General features: G+C 36.7%; 1 protein-coding gene across 1 annotated transcript; it reads left to right on the top strand.

Annotated features, from left to right (window-relative positions):
- The first annotated feature begins 257 nt into the window (after window positions 1–257).
- LOC145223450 (uncharacterized) lies at window positions 258–11347 on the top strand. Its single transcript, XM_080089875.1, has 22 exons — window positions 258–345; window positions 1056–1339; window positions 1576–1705; window positions 1956–2245; window positions 2753–2894; window positions 3017–3291; window positions 3676–3805; window positions 4440–4559; window positions 4671–4766; window positions 4907–4994; window positions 5225–5352; window positions 5576–5698; window positions 5771–5893; window positions 6089–6211; window positions 7268–7387; window positions 7619–7744; window positions 7915–8034; window positions 8618–8740; window positions 8816–8983; window positions 9067–9255; window positions 10607–10768; window positions 10837–11347. Exons 1-22 carry the CDS (start codon window positions 297–299, stop codon window positions 10884–10886), a joined length of 3159 nt encoding a protein of 1052 aa, XP_079946001.1. The 5' UTR covers window positions 258–296; the 3' UTR covers window positions 10887–11347.
- Window positions 11348–11905: the final 558 nt, after the last annotated feature.

The raw sequence follows: 11905 nt of genomic DNA, 5'->3' as shown, positions 1-11905 counted from the left end.
GTCTCAGATAACTCAGAACACCAAGCGTAGTTTCATTGCAATCCTGGTGTTCCAGTCAAAGCGTTGAATCAATTAATTACTTTCGTGAAAGAACGATCGTGAAAGACTTTTTTCTTTGTTTTCAGTCCTTTGAACCTACACTAACACTACCAGAACTACAGGGGCATTTTTTCTCTGCAAATTAAACATGGCCAACCAGGATATATAGGGCAGCTAACACTGTATCAGACAGTTTCACTTGATGTTGCAGACAACGAGTTGCAATTTTCAACAAGATTGATTTTGGTTGCATCAAGATGAAGTTGCTCATCATTCTGGGTTTCGCGTTGTGCTCGATGGTACATGGTAAGCAACTGTAAAATTATATTACAAGTAAATTGTAAATGCGCGTATTCTCTTGGTTTCTTTTCAAAACCTGTGTTGAATGAGTCGAATGGATTGCCTCCGAATTCGAAATTAGTTGCAATGTTGTGGTTTTGCAGTCCTTTTGTGCATTACTGAGAAGTGTAGTAATTCAGGAATTCTTCGATTTGAATAAAATTGAGCCTTTGATTTAAATTTTATTAGCTTTTTACTGAGCACAGAATTAGACAATGCTGGGTAGTGGCAAAAGCATAAAAAATGTTTGTGGAACGGGATACCGTAAAAAGTCTCCATACTCGAAGGTGTCACAAATGTCGACTATTTTACAAGTCTATCATAAAATATTTTTTTGTCCTAAATAAGTCACCCATAGTTATTTTTGTAACCGGAAAAGAGGTTACCCTCAAAGCTGTGCAACAGAATCGGCACGCATGTTTACTGGTATTGTATTTCATGATACTTCATAACAAATATGATAACAGTTATAGAAATTTGACGTAAAGTGACCAAATAGCCGTATAGCGAGATATAGAGTCCAATGACAGATTTGTTTGAATCCAAAATTAGGCAGACGCACGATGGTAACAAACCAACCCAGCGATACAGAAATCCAATAGGGAGGAATGTACAGTACAAAACAAAAACGCAATGCTTTGCAGTGCAACCTAACTTACCAAAATAATATGCAACAGGTGAACCAGTCGGATCTCGATTTTTTTCCCAAAACTACCCAGCCTACACAATCGGAATCACAAACAACAATGAAGCACATATCGTGGTTAATTCCGAACAACGCTTTGTTATAAGGTCACCAGGCATCTCTGGCAAAGTTGGCTCAGTTTCATTTGAATCTGTTGACAAACCGGGTTACTACCTTCGTCATGCTGGCTATGTGATGTGGCTTCATCCATTCCTTGAACAGAAATTGTACAAGGAAGATGCGACTTTCTTTCCCAGGATTAACAAGTTTTATTCGGTATGACATTCGCAATTGTCAATACATAACATAAATATTAAAATTGAAATTTATTGATAAAGTATCCTTCAAAAAACAACTGTATCATGGGGCATGGCGCCATAAGGGTTCGGAAAGTTTATTGCTTAATGTTTCTTATACTCTTAGTCTTGATGCATATAAAACACACTTTTAAGTTGCTTGGTGAGTAATTCAGCCCTGTTACTATGTAAAAGAACATGTAATCTTATCCACAGGGTTACACCGCCTATGAATCACAAAACTATCCCAACTTCTTCGTCCGACATCAAGGTTACAGACTAAAGATTTCACGGGATGACGGCACCCCACTAATGCACAAAGATTCCAGCTTTAAAACAAATGGAGGTGTGATATAAAAAACTCTGCCATTTTTGCAAATTTTAAAGCCATTTTTGCAAATGTATGAAAAGAGTAATCATCCAATTTTTGAGGTTTTTTAATAAACCGAACCGCTAAAAAGTCTACGTTTTGTTGTTTATCTTGATAACACCTTGTAACTTATATTTTGTAAAACAATTGTTATCTCTGCAGCTAATATTTATTGCATGGTTTACATTGTTGGACCGGTCAGTTTTTAAACAACAGTTGTTACCAGGTGTACAAAGACCAACAGGATCACGATTTGTTTCCCAAAACTACCCTAAGCACTCCATTGGAATCCAAAACAACAACCAAGCCTTCATCGTTCAAAATTCGAGGAAACGTTTTGTCATGGTTTCGCCGGGTCTTACAGGCCAGCCTGGAACAGTTTCATTCGAATCTGTGGACAAACCGGGTCACTACCTTCGTCATGCCGGCTATGTGATGTGGCTTCATCCGTATGATGATAAGAAATTGTACAGGGAAGACGCGACTTTCTATCCCAGGCCTAACAAGTTTTATTCGGTACGAAACATCACATAGCAGTGGAATAACAAAAATTATTAACGATAGAATTACACAATTTAGTATCCGCCAAAACTAAATTGTGTAATTACTCGGGTGTTATCTTATACATCAATAAGTAGTTGCTTAATTTACAATTGCCTTGTTCGTTTGAATTAAAGGTGATAACTCGCGACCAGCATACACGAATTCACGCAATTCCGGACTCGATTTGCAGTTTCGCTTTCTTTTACGAATATGTTTGCAAGGGTTCAATTTTAATCGCAGGAGGTCAAAAAGTTAGAATAGTATATAGACGACAAAAGTCATAAAACCAACACGTTTTTGGGATTTGGCTGATCTTGTTTTCTCTAAATGCATCCCTGACCAACTGGTTAAGAAGATTCCATGTTTATTTTAATATCTTTTTAGTGCCTTTTCCTTTTGTGTCGAAATCACGTTCTAAGTTGCTTAGCTGTGAATCCAGTGATGTTCATAGATAAAAAAAATATTTCTTTCTCTTCTCAGGGTTACACTGCTTTCGAATCGTTTAACTTTCGCAACTTCTACGTGCGTCATCAAGGTTACAGACTAAGAATTTCTCAGGATGACGGTAGCACTCTAATGCACAAAGATTCCAGTTTTAAGGAACAGGGAGGTGAGATATTCCGTTTGAAATTCGAAAAACTTAACAACAAAATTATGTGGCTAGCTTAAATAGTGTTAAAATCAATAATCGTATGGCGAAGGCCTGTATCTTTTTGAATTTTTAAACTATTCCGCCTTTACCAGGTTCCTCTCGGTTTGTTTCCAAAAACTACCCAGCATACTCTATTGGAATCCAGAACAACAATGAAGCCTTTATTGTTAATGGAGAAGGCAAACGCTTTATTGTGGTGACGCCAGGTCTTACTGGCACCCCCGGTACAGTTTCATTCGAATCTGTGGACAAACCGGACCATTACATTCGCCATGCCGGCTATGTGATGTGGCTTCATCCATACAATGATCAGGATTTGTACAGGAAAGATGCGAGTTTCTATCCCAGACCTAACAAGTTTTATCCGGTGAGTTATGTAACTAATTACATAATTCACAACAAATTGCTGCCAACAAACTTTTCTGTGTTTTATTGTTCGACCTAAGGGCTTATGTAGAAAAAGGTTTCGCCATTTATAAAAATAGTTTAACCATTTTTTATGAGATTAATAATTACTATAAAAAATATACTCAAAGAGAGCGGCAGACGATCAGCGTCAGTGTAAAGTTTTATTTGAAACAGAAATATTAATTTCGCTTATTAAGGCATCATCAGTTTCTTATATTAATAATTACTATTTACTAATTTTACACTTTAATACGCTTTAGCAACCGAATTGGTTTTTAACAATTGAACAATTGAAACAAATGAAAACAAGCGAAAATGAGTAAAAAACATATTTTTTACACAGGGTTACACCGCGTTTGAATCTGAGAACTATCCCAATTTCTTCGTCCGTCATCAAGGTTACAGACTGCGAATTTCACGGGATGATAGCAGCGAATTGATGCATCTTGATTCGAGCTTTGTCAAACATGCAGGTCAAACAGTAAAAAAAAAACATTCTCATTTGTAGAAAAAAACGAGGCCTCACGTTATGGCGCATACCCTAATAGGGTTGTATCACATATAAAACTAAAATAAACGGGTTTAGGATCTAAAGCAGTGGTTCTCAAACTCGGTTTTCGGGGCCGCATGCGGCTCCCAACTACTTATTTTGCGGCTCGCATCAGACCTCAGAAAACCACCAAACATTGCTTTTTTAGCTTTCAAATTCACCTTCTTTAGTGATTTTCTCAAGGTTTCGATTTTTTGCGGCTCCCTACACACTTAAAAAATACCATTTGGCCCCGACAATAAAAAAGTTTGAGAACCACTGATCTAAAGCAAACATCCCACTATACCAGGAGGAACAAAAAAAAAATTTAAATTAGTATTATGGGCAAGAAAAACGAGCCATTAAAAACGCTTTTGTAAATGTTGAATTCTTTTTTTTTACGACGGAGCAGTTGAATTAATTGCCCAGCGATTTTGCAATATCATTTTACTTTACAAATTTTCTGCCTGATTATTAAACTTGGAGTTGCAACAACAACCGACTACCACATGCGGGTTTCTTTGAATTGCAATCACAACCTCATTAATAATTTTTAATTAGTTAATTTTCTCTTTCAGAAATGAACGCGTGTGACGGGGACCATACTTGTGACGCCAACGCAGATTGTGTAAATCAGGGTAGTTCGTACATCTGCAATTGTAAAGCTGGTTACGAAGGAACGGGTCAAACCTGCACGCGTAAGTTCGTATTTCGGACTTAATTATCTGATTAAACTGTGTTTAAATTTACCTGCCATTACTGTAGTTATTTATTTAGCTAATTTATAATGTATTTGAACTTTTAATTAGCCACTTGCTCAATGACCTGCCTGAATGGTGGAACATGTTCGGCACCGGAAACTTGCCAATGTATTTCACGCTTTGAAGGAACTGACTGCTCTACACGTACGTTTATTAATTTATTAGTTGTTTTTCTTAACATCAATAATACGTGAGTGGCAACTATTTTGGGCTTTATTAAATTAAACCGTATTTCAAAAACAACAGACTGATTAATTCCGAAATCTTGTGATTTTCTTAATTAGCCATCTGTGACACCTGCGTCAATGGAGAATGCGTGGCTGGAACTGAAGCAAATACTTGTTCCTGTAATGATGGATACCAAGGAACAAGGTTACTTAACTAGTTGCGGTTTAATAACATGCTGCTACAGTCTATAAAAACTGTGAAATATTTTTACGTGATATAACACATTTTTTCCGTAAATCTACCGCTGCTTTAATAATTTTGTGTTCTGTATTTTACATAATTTTAAACAAACGATTAGTTAATTGTTTTGTTTTCTTGTCACCAGGTACCCCTATACTAGTTCTAGGTTAGGATTTAAATATACAACATTTTAGTTGTGCTGAGGATACAGATGAATGTGCTGCAAGTCCTTGCTCAAACGGGTGTGTCAATACAGAGGGAAGTTTCTACTGTGAATGCCCTGTTGGTCTTCTCCTGGATGCTACACAACTCAATTGTGAAGGTAACTACAAGGCCAAGGTTTCGATACAGGGGGTACAATTGATGTTCATTGGGGGCAAACATAAAAAGCAAAAGTGACATCCCTTTTTGAGAAACGAAAAATGAACTACATCAAAATACTTATTCAATGTCTCGTGATAAACGTACGCTTGTAAGTATATACTAACCTCTCTAACCAGTGAATATTTTCTCTTCGATTTAATTGTAAACTTGAGTGCATGCAGATCATAATGAATGCGCAACCGACACTCACGGATGTGAACAGTGCTTCAACACTTTGGGATCTTACACTTGTGTTTGTGACGAAGGCTTCGAGTTGATTGCACCAGATAACAAGCTTTGTCAAGGTAAGTTGTACTTTTTATAAATTTTGACCATTCTTAGATCGGGTATGCGACACTTGTAAACTTGTTGTTCAGATACCGACGAGTGCGCGACTGGTGACAACAACTGCCAACAAATTTGTGAAAACACAAGTGGTTCATACAGTTGTGCGTGTAATGATGGATATCTCCTCCAGGAGGACGGTTATTCATGTGCCGGTAAGTGATGCAACAAACAAACAAATTTTGTGTTAATTACGTGTGTAGGTGGTAAAACGTTCCCTAAATAATAGCTGTGCGTTTGCAGTGACCAACAGGCCACAGAAAGTTGTGTCTATTGATGTCCTTTTGGTTTTCTTGTCATGCAAACTCAAGTTCTTTGCAGAAATTTATAAAATTACTTTATCAACATAGATGTGGATGAGTGCATTAATGATCCAGAGGCATGTGGACAAATTTGCAGCAATACAGAGGGGTCATACACTTGTTCATGCGAGGAAGGATACCAACTCTTGTCAGACGAGTACACTTGCGAAGGTGCGTTAATTGCTTGTGTACGCGGTTCTCCCTTACGCATTTAGGGGCGTCGATCTAGCATATAGTGACGTGATTCGTAACAGGATACTAGGGCTGTTATCAAACAAATAATTATTTGATTATTTGAAATTTTTAATTATTTGAAAATTTATCAAATAATTTTTGACACATTTCAAATAATCAAATAATTTTTTTCTATGCTGTAAACCTCGATAAAATGTGCAAAATCAATTTACTTGAACACATTGGTGACATTTTTATTAAATTGCTGTTACACAGAGACACTGCAACATATGTTTTCAGCCTTATATTAGTGTTCAGTAACCCATTCCCAAAAAAATGCTAGACAAAAAAGCATGACAATTTACTGTTCATTCCAGTATCCGTAAACACACATATGGTTTTGCCGAATTACGGAGAATGACTGAAGCATATCTCTATCTAAACTAATTTGTGATGTTAAACAGAAAAAAGGTGTAGCCTAGATTTAATGACTAGCTATGAGAGCTTACAAAATTTGTTTAGTAATTTCAACTATAGTTGCAACTATATCTTATTTATATATTTATTTAATAATGACTCTGGGCCTTATGTATCAGGTATTCTAAATTATTTGAATTATTTGATTATTTGATTTAAAAGGAAAAAAAATATTTGATTATTTGAAAAATTAAAAACCTTTATTTGATAACAGCCCTACAGGATACGGTAGGTCGATATGCCATTTCGATCAGCCTTTAAACACGTTGCAACTATTTACGATATTCGGCCGGGGTAAAACCATAGATAACTAATCTATGGTAAAACACATAAAAGTACTTTGCGAGCTACACAAATCCCTCGGAGAGCCAGGGGTCATGTGTTTGAGATCTCTGTAACGAACGAATTTAAGTTATGTACTTTTATTAACAAACCCGGACGCGGATAGATATGTATACTATCTAATACATCTTTTTGGGAGCGATTTAAAGCTTAGAAAATAACTTCATTACAATAAAAACATTGAAAATAATATCACGTTTTAATATATTTGCTTTTGAAAACCTTTGTTTACAGACATCGATGAGTGCGTGGAAGGAAATGACTGCCAACAAGTTTGCATTAATATTCCTGGAAATTATGTTTGTGAATGTAACAATGGGTTCATCATGGAAGAAGACTTAATATCGTGTTCAGGTGCATTTAATTAATTCTAATTTACAGACGTTTTTTGGAACTTATGTATTCCCTGCCATGATCATATGCAAGTCTAGTGTTACTATAACAAACAAACAAAAGCATGTATTCGCGCATTCTCTTATCTAAAAAAAAAAAACTTTTATATTTTCAATCGAAACACCACGCTACGATCTATATTTTATACTAATTGTTGTCTTCAGTGCTGATTTGTTTTTATTCTTTAAACAGATGTAGACGAATGCGTCGACAACAGCACTCACGACTGCCACCACGTGTGTGAAAATAACGTTGGGTCGTTCGATTGTAGCTGTGATAGCGGATTTTATCTCTCATCTGATGGGAAAACATGCGAAGGTTTTTCACAACAGTATTTACAACTGATAGTTTGTTAAAATACACGCTTATCTGTCTTGATATTACACACAAAAATGACTTTCAGTTTGCAAATAGTTTAATTTAACCTAATGCAAGTGCAATAGAACAAAACTCGTGATGCAACAATACGGTTGTAACCTTATTTATAGACATTGATGAGTGTGCGGAAGAAAATGACTGCCAACAAGTTTGCATTAATGTTCTTGGAAGTTATACCTGTGGATGTGATGATGGATTCGTGATTGAAGATGATTTGAAATCATGCTCAGGTGCAGTGGCATGACAAACTTCCATGTGACAAATGTTTTGTTAAGTCATTAATATTACTGGTATAGTCATATGCAAGTCTATTATAACATCAACAATTAAACATGGGCATGCATCCTTGCGTGTTCTACTCGACAAGAAAGAGACGATACAACACATTTAAATTTACCTCCTAAACAATAGGACACTTGTGCGCAAACACGCAGCTTCGTTAACGCCGGTAACATTCCATCCAAACTTGCAAGTCAGATAGTTTAGATCTAGTTAGAAAAAATAGTTTATAAAAAATTACCCGAAATTGTTTAAAATTTCCAAAGGTCATATTTTCCCGTTTTGTCCTATATTTGGGCTGTGTAAAGGACCTCTTATGTTTGACTAAAAGTCAGCATATGAAAAGAAACATACACTAAAAATACCAACCATTTTTTATCATTTGCATTTGAGAAAACACGTTGACACCGAAGATGGCAACCTACAAACAGATTTAGCGCACGTCTGTTTAAGTAGGTCGTCTAAAAAAGGCGAACATCGTTTTACCTCATCACCTTGTTTTGCCCGCTTATTTTAAAATGTACTTTTGGACAGATGTAAATGAATGCGACAAAGACACTCACGACTGTCACCATGTGTGCGAAAACAACGCTGGATCGTTCGATTGTAGCTGTGATAGCGGATTTTATCTCTCATCTGATGGAAAAACGTGCAGAGGTGAATAATGTTCTACAAGCATGTGGTACATAACATTTATTTACAATTATTTTAACATTTATTTGCCATACTCAGAACTTGTCAATTCTTGGACCATTTCAAAAAGTGGTTGCCAGTGTTACTTTAACCCAACCCGGTTTGACTGTCCATGCTGCATCGATGGTGGTTGTCAATGTGCAGAGAAGGATGCACGCAAATGTGTACAATGTGGTCACGGAGAAAACTGCCAAATTCCATTGATAAGTAAGTACCTTTTGTACCCTTTGTGCAAGTACCTTTTGCCGCGATATTTTGGTAAATCTTACTATACTGTCTATTGCCTGCAGAGGATGCTGCTCCATGTTTCTTCGACGCCCAACAACCGGAAGGAATTTCGAAGTTCAGTAAGAAGTGCAACATAAGAGGACTCTATGAGCCAACGCAATGTGATGAAACTGGAAGTTGTTGGTGTGTGGACAGATTGGGCAATACTGTGGAAGGAAGCAAATTTATTGATGGAGAGATGCCCAATTGCGGTAATATGTCTCTTATGTTGTATGTTATCCTATTGTCGTTACTGGTCTTATATCGCCTCATGTCAGTGCTGGATTAACCTATAAGCAATATAAGCACGTGCTTAGGGCATCAAGTAAAGGAGGGGCACCACAGAAATGGTTTCAAGGTAAATTATTAAATCTAACCAAAAACTACAACTATATTCAAAATCTAATGAAAATGAAGTTCTGTTTATAAAGCGAGAAAATAAAATAACTGACAAAAGGGATTGATTGCGTGCTATATGACGTAACAACGTTGCGTTGTTCTGTTTGTTAAAACCTTAAACAGTCAAAACTCATGGGTGCCCAACCCGTCGATCGCGATCGACTAGTCGATCTCGGACTGATATCCAGTCGATCGCGAGAGATTCAGAAAATTATTTAAAATACTTGTTTTGTAATGCGTTTTTAGGGAATGTTGCCCTACATAAATGACTTTATTGTGAAAGTTATTCATTAGGATTTGTTGATATGTTCACACCACAAATACTCAGACGACACTTTACGTCGCAAAAGTCACAAAAGTAATAGTTACAGTAGTAATGGTTACTTTGTGCTGATACTTTTGCTATTATCAAGATTAGCATCGGATGAATTATAAAAATTAAGTTCAATGCAAAAAGTCACACCCAAACCACGATAAAAAAACGTAAAACAGGTCTCGGAAAATGCTAGTTTTTCTTTGGTAATACACACATAGTCTTGCCTTGCATTATCTTGTTAGTTTGTATTGGAATGGTAGATCCCGAGAGTTGGACTACCTCAAACGTCGATCTTGAGTCAAAAAAGATTGGGCACCCCTGGTCAAGACAGTAAGGCAATGCTTAGTTAATAGCATGCTGTTTGAAAACATATTCGCGTATGTGGCAAACGTAAATTAAACACGACGCTAATACTAGTATGTTTTACAATTGGGCAACAGTGCTGAGACTGGGGAAGGCAGCAGCAAAATTAGGCGTTTTTAATTGAGTTTTGGAGTATTTCTGGCATTCTGAAACAAATCTGCAAGTTTAATATCAGCTAAGCTTATAGTCTATTACCCTTGCTGCTGTATATTATGTTAAAATCGAAATCTCGATGAATAATTTTGTTTTTTTGTTTGTATTTCGAATTAAAAATGGTATGAGGGGCACCAAATTGTTTTAGTGCTTAGGGCCTCTAATGGTGTTAATCCGGCCCTGCCTCATGTGTTATAACAGCTTCCGGCGTGACATATGCGTGGATTTGCAGATAAAGATAAAAAGCGAGGTGCTGGGTGTTTACACGGCAACGCCATGCGACAGCTTTAAAATAGTGCCACAATTACCAAAGAATATTTTTTGTTTGGCAGAAAACAAAAACCGAGTCAGTGGTTGGACCTTGAAGAGAACTGGCTGTCAATGTGATTTTGATCCAAGCCGTACAGATTGTGCATGCTGTGTAAAGGGTGGCTGTTCATGTGGTGAAAAAAGTCCACATATGTGCATTCAGTGTGGATTGGTGCACAACTGCGGTGGGTTTCCTTACTGTTTTGGTAAACGTTTAAACGTGCAAAACTAATATTTTGATTATACCCCACAGAAACAATTGTGGATCGTTATCCCAAGGAGCTGCTTGGTCTCCTTCCATAATCATACACAGCTCTAGCAAGAGTAGTTCACCTGTACACCTGTAGTTCCCATTTATAACCTATATGTGTAGATATAGCCGTCATGTGCAAATATTTACTAACTTACTATTGTTAAACTTTTAAGTAAAGCTAAAATATTTTGTCTGTTCATCAAACGAGCTTCACCGTATAACCAAACTTCGCAATTACCCTGACGTGAAACATAAGATAAATGCAAATTGATTTAATGACGTGATTTAATACGTTCGAATACTAAACGAAATCCACCATACTAACGTCAAGTAGCCTACAATATATGGGGTTGTTGTACTTTCCGTCGAATTCTATAGTTTCAATAAAATGAAAATGTATCCCCTCCTATCAAATAAATACTGAAACATGCACAATACAACATGTAGTTTATGGAAACTCGGCATAGCTGCAACAGCTTCCGAACTATGCTTTACCAAGGGAACGTCAAACAGTTTTATTAATTAGCATTAGAGTGTAAACCGGCCACATCCGGCTAGCCACCAAGTTTTCGTGACACGTACAGGCGAAGGGTTTCGGAAGAAGAGCTGTTTACAAATACAATAGCACGTTAAAAAAAACTAAATTTAAACCGGGCGAGTAACTTCAAACGAGTAACGTTTCCTCATGATCGAGTTTACAACTCTTTCACAATGCTCTTCTTTGATTTGTGTATGTTAATTTTAATGTGACATGGGTGGCAAGTGTTTAAATGGCTGTTAATACCTAAACTTGGGAAGTGGAAACACAAACGAACAGTAGCTGTCTAACGTGGAAACCACAATATATGCAACATTATGCTGAACTGGAAAAAAAATTTAGACGCGGCCATCTGCACTTAGGTTGTCGGGATAAAGTCAACCGTGAGTTGTACACATGACTGCAAGAAAATACTCAGTACAAACTTTTTTACATGCAGCCTTGTATTAATCACCATCGTTCAAACGTGAACTTGATAAATTCTTTGTTGAATGAAAAAAAGGATACACTTAAATAAAAGCTCATCAGGGA

Source organism: Phallusia mammillata, chromosome 4 (genome assembly GCF_965637545.1).
Source record: "Phallusia mammillata chromosome 4, kaPhaMamm4.hap1.1, whole genome shotgun sequence".
Taxonomy (NCBI): Eukaryota; Metazoa; Chordata; class Ascidiacea; order Phlebobranchia; family Ascidiidae; genus Phallusia; species Phallusia mammillata.
Note: the sequence above shows the minus strand (reverse complement) of the source record. Positions and strands in the feature narration are given on the sequence as shown.